The sequence below is a fragment of the Oncorhynchus gorbuscha genome, linkage group LG10 (assembly GCF_021184085.1).
Source record: "Oncorhynchus gorbuscha isolate QuinsamMale2020 ecotype Even-year linkage group LG10, OgorEven_v1.0, whole genome shotgun sequence".
Lineage (NCBI taxonomy): Eukaryota > Metazoa > Chordata > Actinopteri > Salmoniformes > Salmonidae > Oncorhynchus > Oncorhynchus gorbuscha.
Window position 1 is genome coordinate 97,223,104 of NC_060182.1, and position 24,636 is coordinate 97,247,739.

Consider the following 24,636-nt stretch of genomic DNA (forward strand, 5'->3'; position numbering starts at 1 on the left):
CTGTAGAGAGACGGAGGCCCACAGCCCACTAGGCTGTAGAGAGACGGAGGCCCACAGCCCACTAGGCTGTAGAGAGACGGAGGCCCACAGCCCACTAGGCTGTAGAGAGACGGAGGCCCACAGGCCCACTAGGCTGTAGAGAGACGGAGGCCCACAGCCCACTAGGCTGTAGAGACGGAGGCCCACAGCCCACTAGGCTGTAGAGAGACGGAGGCCCACTAGGCTGTAGAGAGACAGAGGCCCACAGTCCACTAGGCTGTAGAGAGACGGAGGCCCACAGCCCACTAGGCTGTAGAGAGACCCCACAGCCCACTAGGCTGTAGAGAGACGGAGGCCCACAGCCCACTAGGCTGTAGAGAGACGGAGGCCCACAGCCCACTAGGCTGTAGAGAGACGGAGGCCCACAGCCCACTAGGCTGTAGAGAGACGGAGGCCCACTAGGCTGTAGAGAGACGGAGGCCCACTAGGCTGTAGAGAGACGGAGGCCCACAGCCCACTAGGCTGTAGAGAGACGGAGGCCCACAGCCCACTAGGCTGTAGAGAGACGGAGGCCCACAGCCCACTAGGCTGTAGAGAGACGGAGGCCCACAGCCCACTAGGCTGTAGAGAGACGGAGGCCCCAGCCCACTAGGCTGTAGAGAGACGGAGGCCCACTAGGCTGTAGAGAGACGGAGGCCCACAGCCCACTAGGCTGTAGAGAGACGGAGGCCCACAGCCCACTAGGCTGTAGAGAGACGGAGGCCCACAGCCCACTAGGCTGTAGAGAGACGGAGGCCCACAGCCCACTAGGCTGTAGAGAGACGGAGGCCCACAGCCCACTAGGCTGTAGAGAGACGGAGGCCCACAGCCCACTAGGCTGTAGAGACGGAGGCCCACTAGGCTGTAGAGACGACGGAGGCCCACTAGGCTGTAGAGAGACGGAGGCCCACTAGGCTGTAGAGAGACGGAGGCCCACAGCCCACTAGGCTGTAGAGAGACGGAGGCCCACAGCCCACTAGGCTGTAGAGAGACGGAGGCCCACAGCCCACTAGGCTGTAGAGAGACGGAGGCCCACTAGGCTGTACGGAGGCCCACTAGGCTGTAGAGAGACGGAGGCCCACTAGGCTGTAGAGAGACGGAGGCCCACTAGGCTGTAGAGACGGAGGCCCACTAGGCTGTAGAGAGACGGAGGCCCACTAGGCTGTAGAGAGACGGAGGCCCACTAGGCTGTAGAGACGGAGGCCCACTAGGCTGTAGAGAGACGGAGGCCCACAGCCCACTAGGCTGTAGAGAGACGGAGGCCCACAGCCCACTAGGCTGTAGAGAGACGGAGGCCCACAGCCCACTAGGCTGTAGAGAGACGGAGGCCCACAGCCCACTAGGCTGTAGAGAGACGGAGGCCCACAGTCCACTAGGCTGTAGAGAGACGGAGGCCCACAGCCCACTAGGCTGTAGAGAGACGGAGGCCCACAGCCCACTAGGCTGTAGAGAGACGGAGGCCCACTAGGCTGTAGAGAGATGGAGGCCCACTAGGCTGTAGAGACGGAGGCCCACTAGGCTGTAGAGAGACGGAGGCCCACAGCCCACTAGGCTGTAGAGAGACGGAGGCCCACTAGGCTGTAGAGAGATGGAGGCCCACAGTCCACTAGGCTGTAGAGAGACGGAGGCCCACAGCCCCCTAGGCTGAAGAGAGACGGAGGCCCACAGCCCACTAGGCTGTAGAGAGACGGAGGCCCACAGCCCACTAGGCTGTAGAGAGACGGAGGCCCACAGCCCACTAGGCTGTAGAGAGACGGCCCACAGCCCACTAGGCTGTAGAGAGATGGAGGCCCACTAGGCTGTAGAGAGACGGAGGCCCAAAGCCCACTAGGCTGTAGAGAGACGGAGGCCCACAGCCCACTAGGCTGTAGCCCCACTAGGCTGTAGAGAGACGGAGGCCCACAGCCCACTAGGCTGTAGAGAGACGGAGGCCCACTAGGCTGTAGAGAGACGGAGGCCCACTAGGCTGTAGAGAGACGGAGGCCCACTAGGCTGTAGAGAGACGGAGGCCCACAGCCCACTAGGCTGTAGAGAGACGGAGGCCCACAGCCCACTAGGCTGTAGAGAGACGGAGGCCCACTAGGCTGTAGAGAGACGGAGGCCCACTAGGCTGTAGAGAGACGGAGGCCCACAGCCCACTAGGCTGTAGAGAGACGGAGGCCCACAGCCCACTAGGCTGTAGAGACGGAGGCCCACAGCCCACTAGGCTGTAGAGAGACGGAGGCCCACAGCCCACTAGGCTGTAGAGAGACGGAGGCCCACTAGGCTGTAGAGAGATGGAGGCCCACTAGGCTGTAGAGAGACGGAGGCCCACTAGGCTGTAGAGTAGAGAGACGGAGGCCCACTAGGCTGTAGAGAGATGGAGGCCCACAGTCCACTAGGCTGTAGAGAGACGGAGGCCCACAGCCCCTAGGCTGAGAGACGGAGGCCCACAGCCCACTAGGCTGTAGAGAGACGGAGGCCCACAGCCCACTAGGCTGTAGAGAGACGGAGGCCCACAGTCCACTAGGCTGTAGAGAGACGGAGGCCCACAGTAGGCTGTAGAGAGACGGAGGCCCACAGTCCACTAGGCTGTAGAGACGGAGGCCCACAGTCCACTAGGCTGTAGAGAGACGGAGGCCCACAGTCCACTAGGCTGTAGAGAGACGGAGGCCCACAGCCCACTAGGCTGTAGAGAGACGGAGGCCCACAGCCCACTAGGCTGTAGAGAGACGATGGAGGCCCACTAGGCTGTAGAGACGGAGGCCCACAGCCCACTAGGCTGTAGAGAGACGGAGGCCCACAGCCCACTAGGCTGTAGAGAGACGGAGGCCCACAGCCCACTAGGCTGTAGAGACGGAGACGGAGGCCCACAGTCCACTAGGCTGTAGAGAGACGGAGGCCCACAGTCCACTAGGCTGTAGAGAGACGGAGGCCCACTAGGCTGTAGAGAGACGGAGGCCCACAGTCCACTAGGCTGTAGAGAGACGGAGGCCCACTAGGCTGTAGAGAGACGGAGGCCCACTAGGCTGTAGAGAGACGGAGGCCCACTAGGCTGTAGAGAGACGGAGGCCCACTAGGCTGTAGAGAGACGGAGGCCCACTAGGCTGTAGAGAGACGGAGGCCCACTAGGCTGTAGAGAGACGGAGGCCCACTAGGCTGTAGAGAGACGGAGGCCCACTAGGCTGTAGAGAGACGGAGGCCCACTAGGCTGTAGAGAGACGGAGGCCCACTAGGCTGTAGAGAGACGGAGGCCCACTAGGCTGTAGAGAGACGGAGGCCCACAGCCCACTAGGCTGTAGAGAGACGGAGGCCCACAGCCCACTAGGCTGTAGAGAGACGGAGGCCCACAGCCCACTAGGCTGTAGAGAGACGGAGGCCCACAGCCCACTAGGCTGTAGAGAGACGGAGGCCCACAGTCCACTAGGCTGTAGAGAGACGGAGGCCCACAGCCCACTAGGCTGTAGAGAGACGGAGGCCCACAGCCCACTAGGCTGTAGAGAGACGGAGGCCCACTAGGCTGTAGAGAGATGGAGGCCCACTAGGCTGTAGAGACGGAGGCCCACTAGGCTGTAGAGAGACGGAGGCCCACAGCCCACTAGGCTGTAGAGAGACGGAGGCCCACTAGGCTGTAGAGAGATGGAGGCCCACAGTCCACTAGGCTGTAGAGAGACGGAGGCCCACAGCCCCCTAGGCTGAAGAGAGACGGAGGCCCACAGCCCACTAGGCTGTAGAGAGACGGAGGCCCACAGCCCACTAGGCTGTAGAGAGACGGAGGCCCACAGCCCACTAGGCTGTAGAGAGACGGAGGCCCACAGCCCACTAGGCTGTAGAGAGATGGAGGCCCACTAGGCTGTAGAGAGACGGAGGCCCAAAGCCCACTAGGCTGTAGAGAGACGGAGGCCCACAGCCCACTAGGCTGTAGAGATGGAGGCCCACTAGGCTGTAGAGAGACGGAGGCCCAAAGCCCACTAGGCTGTAGAGAGACGGAGGCCCACAGCCCACTAGGCTGTAGAGAGACGGAGGCCCACTAGGCTGTAGAGAGACGGAGGCCCACTAGGCTGTAGAGAGACGGAGGCCCACAGCCCACTAGGCTGTAGAGAGACGGAGGCCCACAGCCCACTAGGCTGTAGAGAGACGGAGGCCCACTAGGCTGTAGAGAGACGGAGGCCCACTAGGCTGTAGAGAGACGGAGGCCCACAGCCCACTAGGCTGTAGAGAGACGGAGGCCCACAGCCCACTAGGCTGTAGAGAGACGGAGGCCCACTAGGCTGTAGAGAGACGGAGGCCCACAGCCCACTAGGCTGTAGAGAGACGGAGGCCCACTAGGCTGTAGAGAGATGGAGGCCCACTAGGCTGTAGAGAGACGGAGGCCCACTAGGCTGTAGAGTAGAGAGACGGAGGCCCACTAGGCTGTAGAGAGATGGAGGCCCACAGTCCACTAGGCTGTAGAGAGACGGAGGCCCACAGCCCCCTAGGCTGAAGAGAGACGGAGGCCCACAGCCCACTAGGCTGTAGAGAGACGGAGGCCCACAGCCCACTAGGCTGTAGAGAGACGGAGGCCCACAGTCCACTAGGCTGTAGAGAGACGGAGGCCCACAGTCCACTAGGCTGTAGAGAGACGGAGGCCCACAGTCCACTAGGCTGTAGAGAGACGGAGGCCCACAGTCCACTAGGCTGTAGAGAGACGGAGGCCCACTAGGCTGTAGAGAGACGGAGGCCCACAGTCCACTAGGCTGAAGAGAGATGGAGGCCCACTAGGCTGTAGAGAGACGGAGGCCCACTAGGCTGTAGAGAGACGGAGGCCCACAGCCCACTAGGCTGTAGAGAGACGGAGGCCCACAGCCCACTAGGCTGTAGAGAGACGGAGGCCCACTAGGCTGTAGAGAGACGGAGGCCCACAGTCCACTAGGCTGTAGAGAGACGGAGGCCCACAGTCCACTAGGCTGTAGAGAGACGGAGGCCCACTAGGCTGTAGAGAGACGGAGGCCCACAGTCCACTAGGCTGTAGAGAGACGGAGGCCCACTAGGCTGTAGAGAGACGGAGGCCCACTAGGCTGTAGAGAGACGGAGGCCCACTAGGCTGAAGAGAGACGGAGGCCCACTAGGCTGTAGAGAGACGGAGGCCCAAAGCCCACTAGGCTGACGAGAGACGGAGGCCCACTAGGCTGTAGAGAGACGGAGGCCCACTAGGCTGTAGAGAGACGGAGGCCCACTAGGCTGTAGAGAGACGGAGGCCCACTAGGCTGTAGAGAGACGGAGGCCCACTAGGCTGAAGAGAGATGGAGGCCCACTAGGCTGTAGAGAGACGGAGGCCCAAAGCCCACTAGGCTGTAGAGAGACGGAGGCCCACTAGGCTGTAGAGAGACGGAGGCCCACTAGGCTGTAGAGAGACGAGAGACGGAGGCCCACTAGGCTGTAGAGACGGAGGCCCACTAGGCTGTAGAGAGACGAGAGACGGAGGCCCACTAGGCTGTAGAGACGGAGGCCCAAAGCCCACTAGGCTGTAGAGAGACGGAGGCCCACTAGGCTGTAGAGAGACGGAGGCCCACTAGGCTGTAGAGAGACGAGAGACGGAGGCCCACTAGGCTGTAGAGACGGAGGCCCACTAGGCTGAAGAGAGACGGAGGCCCACTAGGCTGACGAGAGACGGAGGCCCACTAGGCTGAAGAGAGACGGAGGCCCACTAGGCTGACGAGAGACGGAGGCCCACTAGGCTGTAGAGAGACGGAGGCCCACTAGGCTGAAGAGAGACGGAGGCCCACTAGGCTGAAGAGAGACGGAGGCCCACTAGGCTGTAGAGAGACGGAGGCCCACTAGGCTGTAGAGAGACGGAGGCCCAAAGCCCACTAGGCTGTAGAGAGACGGAGGCCCAAAGCCCACTAGGCTGACGAGAGACGGAGGCCCACTAGGCTGTAGAGAGACGGAGGCCCACTAGGCTGTAGAGAGACGGAGGCCCACTAGGCTGAAGAGAGATGGAGGCCCACTAGGCTGTAGAGAGACGGAGGCCCAAAGCCCACTAGGCTGTAGAGAGACGGAGGCCCACTAGGCTGTAGAGAGACGGAGGCCCACTAGGCTGAAGAGAGACGGAGGCCCACAGCCCACTAGGCTGTAGAGAGACGGAGGCCCACTAGGCTGTAGAGAGACGGAGGCCCACTAGGCTGTAGAGAGATGGAGGCCCACTAGGCTGTAGAGAGACGGAGGCCCAAAGCCCACTAGGCTGTAGAGAGACGGAGGCCCACAGCCCACTAGGCTGTAGAGAGACGGAGGCCCACTAGGCTGTAGAGAGACGGAGGCCCACTAGGCTGTAGAGAGACGGAGGCCCACTAGGCTGTAGAGAGACGGAGGCCCACTAGGCTGTAGAGAGACGGAGGCCCACTAGGCTGTAGAGAGACGGAGGCCCACTAGGCTGTAGAGAGACGGAGGCCCACTAGGCTGAAGAGAGACGGAGGCCCACAGCCCACTAGGCTGTAGAGAGACGGAGGCCCACTAGGCTGTCGAGAGACGGAGGCCCACTGAGAGGAAGTACATACCTCCATACAGATCAGCTGTCCTTCATACTCTGAATGTTCTGTTTGCAATGTGTTCAGCAAGGGGCCAATTCCAAACAGAGTTAAGGGCTTGTAATTAATTCAATTTTTATGAACTTTTCTTCACCTGCTATTCACCTGCTATTCACCTGCTATTCACCTGCTATTCACCCGCTATTCACCCGCTATTCACCTGCTATTCACCTGCTATTCACCTCTTTGAGGAACAAAACACTTGTCACGGCAACTGGTTTGATACATTCACCTCTGAAGGTAAATAATGTACTTACATTCAGTGATCTGCCTCTGATTGGTCATCCTGAGGCTCTCAGAGATAAAATGTAGAATAGTTTTGTTTAATAAAATCCAGTTTTATATTCTACAGATTGACCCCACTGTTGTCTCTGGCTCCAAACCCATCCCATCCGGCCATCTACATGTGTGATAGTTAGTGTAAAAACTAATGATCCATCATGTAGGACATTCATAAATTAATAATTAATTAATTCGTAAACTTATTTTTTTTTATTACCATAGCATTTATGTATGTTCTCTATAGTTATGTAGATGAAAATGAATATATTGACCAATTCGGCACATTTGGGCAAACTCCTGACAGACTTCATGCAAAATATTGAGTAGTAATGTAATTCTTCACTGGATCAGTCTGACACTTTGTACACACACTGCTGCCATCTTGTGGACAACATTTAAATTACACCTAGGATCCTATCTTAATGTATGGCATTTCAAAAGCTGATGGAGAAAAAGAAAATGTGAAAACACATGTTTTTTTTTTGTTTGTATGATCTTTTACCTGATCTAATGTGTTATATTCTCCGACATTAATTTCACATTTCAAAGTGTTTCATTTCAAATGGTATCAAGAATATGCATATCCTTGCTTCAAGGTCCTGGGTTACAGGCAGTTCCATTCAGGTATGTCATTTTAGGATGAATTTGGAAAAAAAAGGGTTCCGATCCTTAAATAGGGGAATTACACAGTTTTCTGCCAGAACTATTTTTTTTCCCTTTCAGGTGTGATTTAATCATTGACTCAGCACGTCCAATTTCATTGTTTCTCTATGAACAAGTGGAAGTTTAAGAGTGGAAAAACAAAACAAATGTAAAACCAGGAAAAATCCAACTGAAAACATAATGTTGAGTCATACTCTGTGGTGGAGTTGATGTGTAGTGTATAGTACTTACGAAGGCATCCTCTTTAGTGTAGTACTCTGGTATGGGGATGTAGTGGTTGGCTGTTTTAACCATGTCTGTGTCATTCTCCTTGGCGTCCCACATGATATTGTTCAGGTCGGGGAAGTTGTGGTTCATATCGACCCACTCGTAGCTGTAGCGCCCCAGAGCCCAACCTGCCAGCTCTGACCCCTGGAGAGAAGTTAAGTTGAGATGCATGTTTAAAGCTATTTTCAATATCACACAATCGATCGATCGATCAATCAATATGTCCTACATCCCTTCCTTTTTCTAATATGAAGTCATCACGAGGAGGTTCTGTGTCCTCTCTCTAGAGTTCTAATATGAAGTCCTCACGAGGAGGTTCTGAGTCCTCTCTCTAGAGTTCTAATATGAAGTCATTACGAGGAGGTTCTGAGTCCTCTCTCTCTAGAGTTGTAATATGAAGTCATCACGAGGAGGTTCTGAGTCCTCTCTCTCTAGAGTTCTAATATGAAGTCATTACGAGGAGGTTCTGAGTCCTCTCTCTCTAGAGTTCTAATATGAAGTCATTACGAGGAGGTTCTGAGTCCTCTCTCTCTAGAGTTCTAATATGAAGTCATCACGAGGAGGTTCTGTGTCCTCTCTCTAGAGTTCTAATATGAAGTCATCACGAGGAGGTTCTGAGTCCTCTCTCTCTAGAGTTCTAATATGAAGTCCTCACGAGGAGGTTCTGAGTCCTCTCTCTAGAGTTCTAATATGAAGTCATCACGAGGAGGTTCTGAGTCCTCTCTCTCTAGAGTTCTAATATGAAGTCATTACGAGGAGGTTCTGAGTCCTCTCTCTCTAGAGTTCTAATATGAAGTCATCACGAGGAGGTTCTGAGTCCTCTCTCTAGAGTTCTCTGACCACAAGGTGGTGCTCTTTCCATGGTCCTTTGAGGCAGATTTCAACCAGTGAGGAATAGGCAGTTTTTCGACATCTCCCATTACCACACAGTCAGCCAGTCAATTAGCCAGTCAATAATTCAATCAATCAATACATATCTTATCCCCTGCTCCACCCCTCATCCTACCTTTTCAAAGGCTGTTTCGTATCCATCGGGGTTCATAGACGGCAGTAGGTGGATACGTGTGGTGGTCACCAGACGGACGATGCGTGGGTTGCCCCGTCTAAACTCTCGACAGATGTACTGCATGAGGTTCAGCACCAGCTCTCTGCCAACCACCTCGTTGCCATGCATACCTGTCACATAGCGGAACTCTGGCTCACCTGCAGGGGAACAGGGGATGTTTCTACAATGTGAATACGATTCAAACTTTATTGTCCATGTTACAGTGAACAACGGAAATTGGTCTTCCGCTCCAGGCAGGGTTTTGTTGTCATGACGTCAACATCAGCAATGCATTCTTTCTACTCGATAAAGCTTCCAAGCTTTCATTATTGTGTTGGGCAGTGACTCCAGCTCAACAAGATCTCATAGTTTCCCCTTCGAAATTCAACGCATTATGGATGAATGTCTATTTTTGACGCGTTAATTCTGCTTGGTTACAGGGTTAATTCACCATGGTTACAGGGTTCATTCTCCATGGTTACAGGGTTAATTTAGCATGGTTACAGGGTTAATTCTGCTTGGTTACAGGGTTAATTCACCATGGTTACAGGGATAATTCTGCTTGGTTACAGGGTTAATTCACCATGGTTACAGGGTTCATTCTCCATGGTTACAGGGTTAATTTAGCATGGTTACAGGGTTAATTCTGCTTGGTTACAGGGTTAATTCACCATGGTTACAGGGTTCATTCTCCATGGTTACGGGGTTAATTCTGCTTGGTTACAGGGTTAATTCACCATGGTTACAGGGTTCATTCTCCATGGTTACAGGGTTAATTCTGCTTGGTTACAGGGTTAATTCACCATGGTTACAGGGTTAATTCACCATGGTTACAGGGTTCATTCTCCATGGTTACAGGGTTAATTCTGCTTGGTTACATGCTTAATTCTGCTTGGTTACAGGGTTAATTCACCATGGTTACAGGGTTCATTCTCCATGGTTACAGGGTTAATTTAGCATGGTTACAGGGTTAATTCTGCTTGGTTACAGGGTTAATTCACCATGGTTACAGGGTTAATTCTCCATGGTTACAGGGTTAATTCTCCACGGTTACAGGGTTCATTCTGCTTGGTTACAGGGTTAATTCTCCATGGTTACAGGGTTAATTCTGCTTGGTTACAGGGTTAATTCTCCATGGTTACAGGGTTAATTCTCCATGGTTACAGGGTTAATTCTGCTTGGTTACAGGGTTAATTCTGCTTGGTTGCAGGGTTAATTCTCCATGGTTACAGGGTTAATTCTCCATGGTTACAGGGTTAATTCTCCATGGTTACAGGGTTAATTCTGCTTGGTTACAGGGTTAATTCTCCATGGTTACAGGGTTAATTCTGCTTGGTTGCAGGTTTAAAACAGAAACAACTCAAAGGGTTAAGTTTCGGTATTCATTCTGAGTGGTTCAGATTAGAGCTATAGTTTGGCGCTATTACCATGAAGTATTCTGTGAACTGCGGCTGGCGCGGTGGTCTGAGCAGCGCTCTCCGTCTGCGAGCATCACGAGTTGGCACCCAGTGCTGAGGGAATAGTTTTAATCGTGCTGAGGAAGGCATATATTGACGTTCTGGGGATCTTTTCAAACGTCCCGAAATCACTGTGTGTTTCCTAGTGACCAGTCCTGCTACAACTATGGCTGCCAAAGTGTACAAAATGGACCACTGTGGCCGAACAACACACATCCTGTACAGATGGGAGAAGAGAGACCTAAAGAAACTAAACCAAGGGGGCTGTATGTATCAAGTGTCTCAGACTAGAAAGACATTTAAGGATCCGTTCAGGCTTTCAGAACAATGAATTAATAATGATAATAATTATTACATTATTACATTGACAGGAAGTGATTTGATCCTAGATCAACACTCCTCATTAAGTATCATCAGCCATCGTATTCTACCTTCCATCATAAGGTACTTAATGTTAAAGCTCCCTGTCATTTTCTTGTCCTTCCTGATTCTAATGAAAAACACATGAGGATCTCTTCTCTGCCCTGATTCAAAACAACTCAAATGACCTTTCAAACTCAAACCGGGAAAACAAGAAAAAAAAAAAAAACAATATCAGCTCTTCCAAAATGGTTCTTCGCAGATGGATAGGGTTCTACCAATAACTATTTTCATTGGACGAACCCTTTCTGGAAAATGAGGTGTCTTTGTAGCGTAAAGGGTTCCACCTAGAACCTTTTTTATCGTAAGATTTTTTTAAAAAATGTTTTTTAAAGAAATGGTTCTTTGATGACTCTTAGGAAAGATAAGGTTCTACATACAACTCTTCTGAATCCGAATAAACATTTTATAGTATTTTTTTTCTCTATCTTTCTTTTAAATAAAGAGTTACAATTTTAAAGGGTATTAAAGGCTGGTGGAACTCAACCTTTAGATGAATAAATGGTTTGTGGTAAAAACCATTTATACAGGGTTCTAGGAATAGGGGTTCTACCCAGCACCATGTAGGATCCCTATGGAGACAAACTGAAGAACCCTGTATGCTTCTGCTTAGAATCCTTTTTTTTATCTAAGAGTGTAGATATTTCCCAATCTGTTGACATGAAACCCTGTTGCAGACAGCTCGCTGTAACGTTGCTGAATAAACGAAAGCATCGGAGCAACTAGAGAGAGCAGCTTTTTCCTTTCCTTTTAAAACAATCTGTTTATATAACTCGTCTTTCAAGAATAGCTAAAAAGTCGTTTTTCACTTGTATATTTTTGCAGAAGTAAAAAAGAGACTGTGAATATAACTAAAACTGACTAGGGAGGGACATTTCTACCGATACAAACGATGGTGACCGAGGAATCTGTCTTGTGCTGCTTGGTATTCACTTGAAATCATTATCCATTTGTTGATATAAGAGAGGCCTCCTCTCTGAAAACAGCAGTGTGTGTGTGTGTTTGTGTGTGTGTGTTTGTGTGTGTGTGTTTTTCTCTCTGAAAACAGCAGTGTGTGTGTGTGTGTGTTTTCTCTCTGAAAACAGCAGTGTGTGTGTGTGTGTGTGTGTGTGTGTGTGTGTGTGTGTGTGTGTGTGTGTGTGTGTGTGTGTGTGTGTGTGTGTGTGTGTGTGTGTGTGTGTGTGTGTGTGTGTGTGTGTGTGTGTGTGTGTGTTTTTCTCTCTGAAAACAGCAGTGTGTGTGTGTGTGTGTTTTCTCTCTGAAAACAGCAGTGTGTGTGTGTGTGTGTGTGTGTGTGTGTGTGTGTGTGTGTGTGTGTGTGTGTGTGTGTGTGTGTGTGTGTGTGTGTGTGTGTGTGTGTGTGTGTGTGTTTTCTCTCTGAAACGGCTCCAGTAACCCACAGAACCCTGCAGAAAATACTTGGCAGACTGTCTGAGGATAAACAGCTTTGTCAGGCATGCCAGACACACACACACACACACACACACACACACACACACACACACACACACACACACACACACACACACACACACACACACACACACACACACACACACACACACACAGAGAGGGGTTGACTTCTACCCTTTATGAAGCCCTGTTCTCAGAGCTGTTTTAAGAAGCCCTGTTCTCAGAGCTGTTTAAGAAGCCCTGTTCTCAGAACTGTTCATGAAGCCCTGTTCTCAGAGCTGTTTTAAGAAGCCCTGTTCTCAGAGCTGTTTAAGAAGCCCTGTTCTCAGAGCTGTTCATGAAGCCCTGTTCTCAGAGCTGTTCATGAAGCCCTGTTCTCAGAGCTGTTTTAAGAAGCCCTGTTCTCAGAGCTGTTTAAGAAGAGCCCTGTTCTCAGAGCTGTTCATGAAGTCCTGTTCTCAGAACTGTTCATGAAGCCCTGTTCTCAGAGCTGTTCATGAAGCCCTGTTCTCAGAGCTGTTTAAGAAGCCCTGTTCTCAGAGCTGTTCATGAAGCCCTGTTCTCAGAGCTGTTTAAGAAGCCCTGTTCTCAGAGCTGTTTAAGAAGCCCTGTTCTCAGAGCTGTTCATGAAGCCCTGTTCTCAGAGCTGTTCATGAATCCCTGTTCCCAGAGCTGTTTAAGAAGCCCTGTTCTCAGAGCTGTTCATGAAGCCCTGTTCTCAGAGCTGTTCATGAAGCCCTGTCCTCAGAGCTGTTCATGAAGCCCTGTTCTCAGAGCTGTTCATGAAGCCCTGTTCTCAGAGCTGTTCATGAATCCCTGTTCCCAGAGCTGTTTAAGAAGCCCTGTTCTCAGAGCTGTTCATGAAGCCCTGTTCTCAGAGCTGTTCATGAAGCCCTGTCCTCAGAGCTGTTCATGAAGCCCTGTTCTCAGAGCTGTTCATGAAGCCCTGTTCCCAGAGCTGTTTAAGAAGCCCTTTTCTCAGAGCTTCATGAACGTTACAGCTGTTTAGTCCCAGTGTGGTCCCTATGGGCCCTGGCAACAAAAAAGAAGAAGTAGTGCACTACATAGGGAATAGGGTGCCATTGAAGACATCTTTCTGACCTAGTTCATGTTTTCCGGGGTTATCAGAGATCTCCATGACGTACAGCTTCAGTCCGGTGTAGCTCTTCCCAATGGTATAGATACGAGTGATACGAGGGCATTCTTCATTCACAGCCTTCATCAGCTGCAGAGAAGACAGACACACATCAGTGCTGGGACCTCATTGGACAGTAAAATTATGTGTTTTTATTGGATAAGCACTAAATAGGTGTTTTTAAATAAAGAGATATTGGATAAGCACTTACATATACAGAGGACAGTTACAGGTGGGACAGGTGTGTGAGTGAGTGAGTGAGTGAGTGAGTGAGTGAGTGAGTGAGTGAGTGAGTGAGTGAGTGAGTGAGTGAGTGTGTGTGTGTGTGAGATCTCACCTTCCTCATCTCCTTGTAGTTGTGGTGTCTGAAGTCCAGGTTATCTTTAGAGCCAGACAGTTTTTCAGAGAAGTGTTGCCAAACGTTGTCCGGATCTAAGAGAATGAAGGCCGGGTTGATAAGATCTCTGTGTGTGTCCTTGACCAGGGTCAAGATGACATGCCAGGGTGTGGGGTACCAGTCAATTCAGGACATACACTGACCTTCCAACTTGAAGTGACTGGATTTGAAATGGAATTGAACCAAACCCTGTAACATGCTACTTTACAAGCCCAGTGTGTAGAGTTAAATGACAACACACTGGTTTAAATAGGCTGTTCATACCATGACTTGTAGCTCAGTTGGTAGAGCATGGCGCTTGTAACGCCAGGGTAGTGGGTTCGATTCCCGGGACCACCCATACGTAGAATGTATGCACACATGACTGTAAGTCGCTTTGGATAAAAGCGTCTGCTAAATGGCATATTATTTATTATTTATGACAGTAGTTGTTGTACCAGGGGGTAAGCCTACCAGAATGCACTACCTGGTTTAAATAGGCTGTTCATACCATGACAGTAGTTGTTGTACCAGGGGATAAGCCTGCCAGGCTGTTGATACCATGACAGTAGTTGTTGTACCAGGGGATAAACCTACCAGCTACTGTCAGCCTACCAGTAGTTGTTGTACCAGGGATAAGCCTACCAGGCTGTTGATACCATGACAGTAGTTGTTGTACCAGGGGATAAGCCTGCCAGGCTGTTGATACCATGACAGTAGTTGTTGTACCAGGGGATAAGCCTACCAGGCTGTTGATACCATGACAGTAGTTGTTGTACCAGGGGATAAACCTACCAGCTACGGTCAGCCTACCAGTAGTTGTTGTACCAGGGGATAAGCCTACCAGCTACTGTCAGCCTACCAATAGTTGTTGTACCAGGGGATAAGCCTACCAGGCTGTTCATACCATGACAGTAGTTGTTGTACCAGGGGATAAGCCTACCAGCTACTGTCAGCCTACCAGTAGTTGTTGTACCAGGGGATAAGCCTGCCAGGCTGTTGATACCATGACAGTAGTTGTTGTACCAGGGGATAAGCCTACCAGGCTGTTGATACCATGACAGTAGTTGTTGTACCAGGGGATAAGCCTACCAGGCTGTTGATACCATGACAGTAGTTGTTGTACCAGGGGATAAGCCTACCAGCTACTGTCAGCCTACCAGTAGTTGTTGTACCAGGGGATAAGCCTGCCAGCTACTGTCAGCCTACCAGTAGTTGTTGTACCAGGGGATAAGCCTGCCAGCTACTGTCAGCCTACCAGTAGTTGTTGTACCAGGGGATAAGCCTACCAGCTACTGTCAGCCTACCAGTAGTTGTTGTACCAGGGGATAATCTTGAAATGGGCATGGTCTAATTGACTCGAACAACTAAAACACAATGGGCATGACCTAAAAACACAATGAGCATGACCTAAAAACACAATGAGCATGACCTAAAAACACAATGGGCATGACCTAATAACACAATGGGCATGACCTAATAACACAATGGGCATGACCTAAAAACACAATGAGCATGACCTAAAAACACAATGGGCATGACCTAATAACACAATGGGCATGACCTAAAAACACAATGGGCATGACCTAATAACACAATGAGCATGGCCTACAATGAGCATGACCTAAAAACACAATGAGCATGACCTAAAAACACAATGGGCATGACCTAATAACACAATGAGCATGGCCTACAATGAGCATGACCTAAAAACACAATGAGCATGACCTAAAGACACAATGAGCATGACCTAATAACACAACGAGCATGACCTAATAACACAATGAGCATGGCCTACAATGAGCATGACCTAAAAACACAATGAGCATGACCTAATAACACAATGAGCATGACCTAATAACACAATGAGCATGGCCTAAAGACACAATGAGCATGACCTAAAAACACAATGAGCATGGCCTAAAAACACAATGAGCATGGCCTAAAAACACAATGAGCATGACCTAAAAACACAATGGGCATGACCTAATAACACAATGAGCATGACCTAATAACACAATGAGCATGGCCTACAATGAGCATGACCTAAAAACACAATGAGCATGACCTAATAACACAATGAGCATGACCTAATAACACAATGAGCATGGCCTAAAGACACAATGAGCATGACCTAAAAACACAATGAGCATGGCCTAAAGACACAATGAGCATGACCTAAAAACACAATGAGCATGGCCTAAAGACACAATGAGCATGACCTAAAAACACAATGAGCATGGCCTAAAAACACAATGAGCATGACCTAAAAACACAATGAGCATGGCCTAAAAACACAATGAGCATGACCTAAAAACACAATGAGCATGACCTAAAAACACAATGAGCATGACCTAAAAACACAATGAGCATGACCTAAAAACACAATGAGCATGGCCTAAAAACACAATGAGCATGGCCTAAAAACACAATGAGCATGGCCTAAACACACAATGAGCATGGCCTAAAAACACAATGAGCATGGCCTAAAAACACAATGAGCATGCCCTAAAAACACAATGAGCATGTCCTAAAAACACAATGAGCATGACCTAAAAACACAATGAGCATGGCCTAAAAACACAATGAGCATGGCCTACAATGAGCAAGACCTAAAAACACAATGAGCATGGCCTAAAAACACAATGAGCATGGCCTAATAACACAATGAGCATGGCCTAAAAACACAATGAGCATGACCTAATAACACAATGAGCATGACCTAAAAACACAATGAGCATGGCCTACAATGAGCATGACCTAAAAACACAATGAGCATGACCTAATAACACAATGAGCATGGCCTACAATGAGCATGACCTAAAAACACAATGAGCATGGCCTAAAAGCACAATGAGCATGACCTAAAAACACAATGAGCATAGCCTAAAAACACAATGAGCATGACCAAAAAACACAGATCTACGTTTATCTTTCTTATTAACCAGAAAATCAATAATTATTTCCGGATGTTTATAAAAGTTAGCTGGCTAAATCATCGATCCTGCTTTGTAGTAAACCCGTCTTCCAAGTGTCGTGTCGTTGCTCTTGTGTTACTGCATAGAACATATACAGAACATATACAGAACATATACAGAACAAATACAGAACATATACAGAACATATACATATACAGAACATATACAGAACATATACAGAACATATACAGAACATATACAGAACATATACAGGACATATACAGAACATATACATATACAGAACATATACAGAACATATACAGAACATATACAGGACATATACAGAACATATACAGAACATATACAGAACATATACAGGACATATACAGAACATATACAGAACATATACAGGACATATACAGAACATATACAGAACATATACAGGACATATACAGGACATATACAGAACATATACAGGACATATACAGGACATATACAGAACATATATATACAGAACATATACAGAACATATACAGGACATATACAGAACATATACAGAACATATACAGGACATATACAGGACATATACAGAACATATACAGGACATATACATATACAGGACATATACAGAACATATACAGAACATATACAGAACATATACAGGACATATACAGAACATATACAGGACATATACAGAACATATACAGGACATATACAGGACATATACAGAACATATACAGAACATATACAGAACATATACAGGACATATACAGAACATATACAGAACATATACAGAACATATACAGGACATATACAGAACATATACAGAACATATACAGAACATATACAGAACATATACAGGACATATACAGAACATATACAGGACATATACATATACAGGACATATACAGAACATATACAGGACATATACAGAACATATACAGAACATATACAGGACATATACAGAACATATACAGAACATATACAGAACATATACAGAACATATACAGGACATATACAGAACATATACAGGACATATACAGAACATATACAGGACATATACAGAACATATACAGGACATATACAGAACATATACAGAACATATACAGAACATATACAGGACATATACAGAACATATACAGGACATATACAGGACATATACAGGACATATACAGGACATATACAGGACATATACAGGACATATACAGGACATATACAGAACATATACAGGACATATACATATACAGGACATATACAGAACATATACAGGACATATACAGGACATATACAGGACATATACATATACAGGACATATACAGAACATATACAGGACATATACAGGACATATACAGGACATATACAGGACATATACATATACAGGACATATACAGGACATATACATATACAGGACATATACAGGACATATACATATACAGGACATATACAGGACATATACAGGACATATACAGGACATATACATATACAGAACATATACAGAACATATACATATACAGGACATATACAGGACATATACAGAACATATACATATACAGGACATATACAGGACATATACAGGACATATACAGGACATATACAGAACATATACAGGACATATACAGAACATATACAGAACATATACATATACAGGACATATACAGGACATATACAGGACATATACAGAACATATACAGAACATATACAGGACATATACAGAACATATACAGGACATATACAGGACATATACAGAACATATACAGAACATATACAGAACATATACAGGACATATACAGGACATATACAGAACATATACAGAACATATACAGAACATATACAGGACATATACAGGACATATACAGGACATATACAGGACATATACAGAACATATACATATACAGAACATATACAGGACATATACAGGACATATACAGAACATATACAGAACATATACAGGACATATACAGAACATATACAGAACATATACAGGACATATACAGAACATATACAGGACATATACAGGACATATACAGGACATATACAGAACATATACAGGACATATACAGAACATATACAGAACATATACAGGACATATACAGAACATATACAGGACATATACAGACATATACAGGAACATATACAGAACATATACAGAACATATACAGGAACATATACAGAACATATACAGAACATATACAGAACATATACAGGACATATACAGAACATATACAGAACATATACACATATACAGAACATATACAGAACATATACAGGACATATACAGAACATATACAGGACATATACAGGACATATACAGAACATATACAGAACATATACAGAACATATACAGAACATATACAGAACATATACAGAACATATACAGAACATATACAGGACATATACAGAACATATACAGGACATATACAGGACATATACAGGACATATACAGGACATATACAGGACATATACAGGACATATACAGAACATATACAGGACATATACATATACAGGACATATACAGAACATATACAGGACATATACAGAACATATACAGGACATATACAGAACATATACAGGACATATACAGGACATATACAGAACATATACAGAACATATACAGAACATATACAGAACATATACAGAATATATATACAGAACATATACAGGACATATACAGAACATATACAGAACATATACAGAACATATACAGAACATATACAGAACATATACAGGACATATACAGAACATATACAGAACATATACAGAACATATACAGAACATATACAGAACATATACAGAACATATACAGAACATATACAGGACATATACATATACAGAACATATACAGGACATATACAGAACATATACAGAACATATACATATACAGGACATATACAGGACATATACAGGACATATACATATACAGGACATATACATATACAGGACATATACAGAACATATACAGAACATATACAGAACATATACAGGACATATACATATACAGAACATATACAGAACATATACAGAACATATACAGAACATATACAGGACATATACATATACAGGACATATACAGAACATATACAGGACATATACAGAACATATACAGAACATATACAGAACATATACAGGACATATACAGGACATATACAGGACATATACAGAACATATACAGGACATATACAGGACATATACAGGACATATACAGGACATATACAGGACATATACATATACAGGACATATACATATACAGGACATATACAGAACATATACAGAACATATACAGGACATATACAGGACATATACATATACAGGACATATACAGGACATATACATATACAGGACATATACAGGACATATACAGGACATATATACAGGACATATACATATACAGGACATATACAGAACATATACATATACAGGACATATACAGGACATATACAGAACATATACAGGACATATACAGGACATATACAGGACATATACAGAACATATACAGGACATATACAGGACATATACAGGACATATACAGAACATATACAGGACATATACAGGACATATACAGGACATATACAGAACATATACAGAACATATACAGGACATATACAGGACATATACAGGACATATACAGAACATATACAGAACATATACAGAACATATACAGAACATATACAGAACATATACAGAACATATACAGGACATATACAGGACATATACAGAACATATACAGAACATATACAGAACATATACAGAACATATACAGAACATATACAGAACATATACAGGACATATACAGGACATATACATATACAGAACATATACAGAACATATACAGAACATATACAGAACATATACAGAACATATACAGAACATATACAGGACATATACAGGACATATACAGGACATATACAGGACATATACATATACAGGACATATACAGAACATATACAGAACATATACAGAACATATACAGAACATATACAGAACATATACAGGACATATACAGGACATATACAGAACATATACAGAACATATACAGAACATATACAGAACATATACAGAACATATACAGAACATATACAGGACATATACAGGACATATACAGGACATATACAGGACATATACAGAACATATACAGGACATATACAGAACATATACAGGACATATACATATACAGAACATATACAGAACATATACAGGACATATACAGGACATATACAGGACATATACATATACAGGACATATACAGAACATATACAGAACATATACAGAACATATACAGAACATATACAGAACATATACAGAACATATACAGAACATATACAGGACATATACAGGACATATACATATACAGGACATATACATATACAGGACATATACAGAACATATACAGGACATATACAGAACATATACAGGACATATACAGGACATATACAGAACATATACAGAACATATACAGAACATATACAGAACATATACAGAACATATACAGAACATATACAGAACATATACAGAACATATACAGGACATATACAGGACATATACATATACAGAACATATACAGGACATATACAGAACATATACAGAACATATACAGGACATATACATATACAGGACATATACATATACAGGACATATACAGAACATATACAGGACATATACAGAACATATACAGGACATATACAGGACATATACAGAACATATACAGGACATATACAGAACATATACAGAACATATACAGAACATATACAGAACATATACAGAACATATACAGAACATATACAGAACATATACAGGACATATACAGCTCCCATAGCCATATATTCAGAGTGTCGGGACATTGAGGTTTACATGACACTGAAGTCAGGCCAAACTAAATATCCGTCTCCGCATGCGCCAGATCAATCGTTCCATTACAACACACCTGGGAGGGGGCATCCTAGTACCTCTGCTCTGAGACAGATTGTCCCGTTCCAGTACCAGGTCTGGGGGTTGATGCGGATCCAACGAGCCACCGCGGGCTGAGGGAAGAGGGCCAGATAGGGTGTCTCAGGTTCATTTCGGGATCCAACAAATACCTACAGAAACAACACACGTTTCAGCTTTAATCTACAGAAACTACACACGTTTCAGCTTTAATCTACAGAAACTACACACGTTTCAGCTTTAATCTACAGAAACAACACACGTTTCAGATTTAATCTACAGAAACAACACACGTTTCAGCTTTAATCTACAGAAACTACACACGTTTCAGCTTTAATCTACAGAAACTACACACGTTTCAGCTTTAATCTACAGAAACAACACACGTTTCATCTTTAATCTACAGAAACTACACACGTTTCATCTTTAATCTACGGAAACTACACACGTTTCAGCTTTAATCTACAGAAACTACACACGTTTCAGCTTTAATCTACAGAAACTACACACGTTTCATCTTTAATCTACAGAAACTACACACGTTTCATCTTTAATCTACAGAAACTACACACGTTTCAGCTTTAATCTACAGAAACTACACACGTTTCAGCTTTAATCTACAGAAACTACACACGTTTCAGCTTTAATCTACAGAAACTACACACGTTTCAGCTTTAATCTACAGAAACAACACACGTTTAATCAGCTTTAATCTTTAATCTAGAAACTACACACGTTTCAGCTTTAATCTACAGAAACTACACACGTTTCAGCTTTAATCTACAGAAACTACACACGTTTCAGCTTTAATCTACAGAAACAACACACGTTTCAGCTTTAATCTACAGAAACTACACACGTTTAATCTTTAATCTACAGAAACTACACACGTTTCAGCTTTAATCTACAGAAACTACACACGTTTCATCTTTAATCTACAGAAACTACACACGTTTCAGCTTTAATCTACAGAAACTACACACGTTTCAGCTTTAATCTACAGAAACTACACACGTTTCAGCTTTAATCTACAGAAACTACACACGTTTCAGCTTTAATCTACAGACACACGTTTCAGCTTTAATCTACAGAAACAACACACGTTTCAGCTTTAATCTACAGAAACACACGTTTCAGCTTTAATCTACAGAAACGACACACGTTTCAGCTTTAATCTACAGACACAACACACGTTTCAGCTTTAATCTACAGAAACAACACACACGTTTCAGCTTTAATCTCCAGAAACAACAGACGTTTCAGCTTTGAACTTGTTTTCCTTGTTTTAACATGGAGATGCCCAATAATTAAAGGCATAAGTGTGCTTTGGCATTTTTTAAAATCTATATATATTTAGACCTGGGACACCATGTGGGTGATTCCCCTCTAATCAGGGACTGATTTAGACCTGGGACACCAGGTGGGTGATTCCTCTCTAATCAGGGACTGATTTAGACCTGGGACACCAGGTGGGTGATTCCCCTCTAATCAGGGACTGATTTAGACCTGGGACACCAGGTGGGTGATTCCCCTCTAATCAGGGACTGATTTAGACCTGGGACACCAGGTGGGTGATTCCCCTCTAATCAGGGACTGATTTAGACCTGGGACACCAGGTGGGTGATTCCCCTCTAATCAGGGACTGATTTAGACCTGGGACACCAGGTGGGTGATTCCCCTTTAATCAGGGACTGATTTAGACCTGGGACACCAGGTGGGTGATTCCCCTTTAATCAGGGACTGATTTAGACCTGGGACACCAGGTGGGTGATTCCCCTTTAATCAGGGACTGATTTAGACCTGGGACACCAGGTGGGTGATTCCCCTCTAATCAGGGACTGATTTAGACCTGGGACGCCAGGTGGGTGATTCCCCTCTAATCAGGGACTGATTTAGACCTGGGACACCAGGTGGGTGATTCCCCTTTAATCAGGGACTGATTTAGACCTGGGACACCAGGTGGGTGATTCCCCTCTAATCAGGGACTGATTTAGACCTGGTACACCAGGTGGGTGAATCCCCTTTAATCAGGGACTGATTTAGACCTGGGACACCAGGTGGGTGAACAGAGAGAAAACCAGTGGTAAATCTGGCCCTTCAGGCTTGGATTTGAATTCCCCTGATCTACGCCAACACGCCATGCTAGAATCCATATCATTCCATTCGTCACTCTTTTAACCTACAATCACTTTTGGAAAGTGAACACATTTTATCTTCCTCAAATGGACTAACTAAGCAGCTTCCTTGACTCTCCAGTCTCTTTAACGTCAACACGCCACAACCCTTCAGAGCGGCTCACCGCCTCCTCTGTTCCGTTCATGCAGGTCTTCCAGGTCTCGGTGTCGTTACTCAGCTGCACTTTGTAGGTTTCAACCCAGTCCCAGCTACAAAGACATTAACAAGGATTACACAACACAGTAATGCTTTGGAAAATATTATTACTATGTAATACATGTAAAGTAACCGTATAGTAAAGGTATAGTAAACAATAGTAAAGTTATAGTAAAGGTATAGTAAACATAGTAAAGGTATAGTAAAGGTATAGGTAATGTATAGTAAACATAGTAAAGGTATAGTAAAGGTATAGTTAATGTATAGTAAATGTATAGTATACGTATAGTAAAGGTATAGTTAATGTATAGTATACGTATAGTAAAGGTATAGTTAATGTATAGTATATGTATAGTAAAGGTATAGTTAATGTATAGTATACGTATAGTAAAGGTATAGTTAATGTATAGTATACGTATAGTAAAGGTATAGTTAATGTATAGTATACGTATAGTAAAGGTATAGTTAATGTATAGTATACGTATAGTAAAGGTATAGTTAATGTATAGTATACGTATAGTAAAGGTATAGGTAATGTATAGTATACGTATAGTAAAGGTATAGTTAATGTATAGTATACGTATAGTAAAGGTATAGGTAATGTATAGTAAACATAGTAAAGGTATAGTTAATGTATAGTATACGTATAGTAAAGGTATAGTAACCATATAGTAAAGGTATAGTAAAGGTATAGTTAATGTATAGTATACGTATAGTAAAGGTATAGGTAATGTATAGTATACGTATAGTAAAGGTATAGTTAATGTATAGTATACGTATAGTAAAGGTATAGTTAATGTATAGTATACGTATAGTAAAGGTATAGTTAATGTATAGTATACGTATAGT

General features: G+C 44.9%; 1 protein-coding gene across 1 annotated transcript in view; it reads right to left on the reverse strand.

The window, feature by feature from the left end:
* The window catches only part of cpxm1a (carboxypeptidase X (M14 family), member 1a), a 56,707-nt gene that overhangs the window by 14,860 nt on the left and 17,211 nt on the right, over positions 1–24,636 (reverse strand). Inside the window, exons 4-9 of the mRNA XM_046364664.1 lie at positions 23,756–23,840; positions 21,455–21,608; positions 13,580–13,674; positions 13,209–13,332; positions 8,779–8,975; positions 7,737–7,916 (exon numbers count right to left, since the gene is read on the reverse strand). Coding sequence (XP_046220620.1) covers positions 7,737–7,916; positions 8,779–8,975; positions 13,209–13,332; positions 13,580–13,674; positions 21,455–21,608; positions 23,756–23,840 — 835 coding nt within the window. The remainder of the gene's footprint in view (positions 1–7,736; positions 7,917–8,778; positions 8,976–13,208; positions 13,333–13,579; positions 13,675–21,454; positions 21,609–23,755; positions 23,841–24,636) is intronic.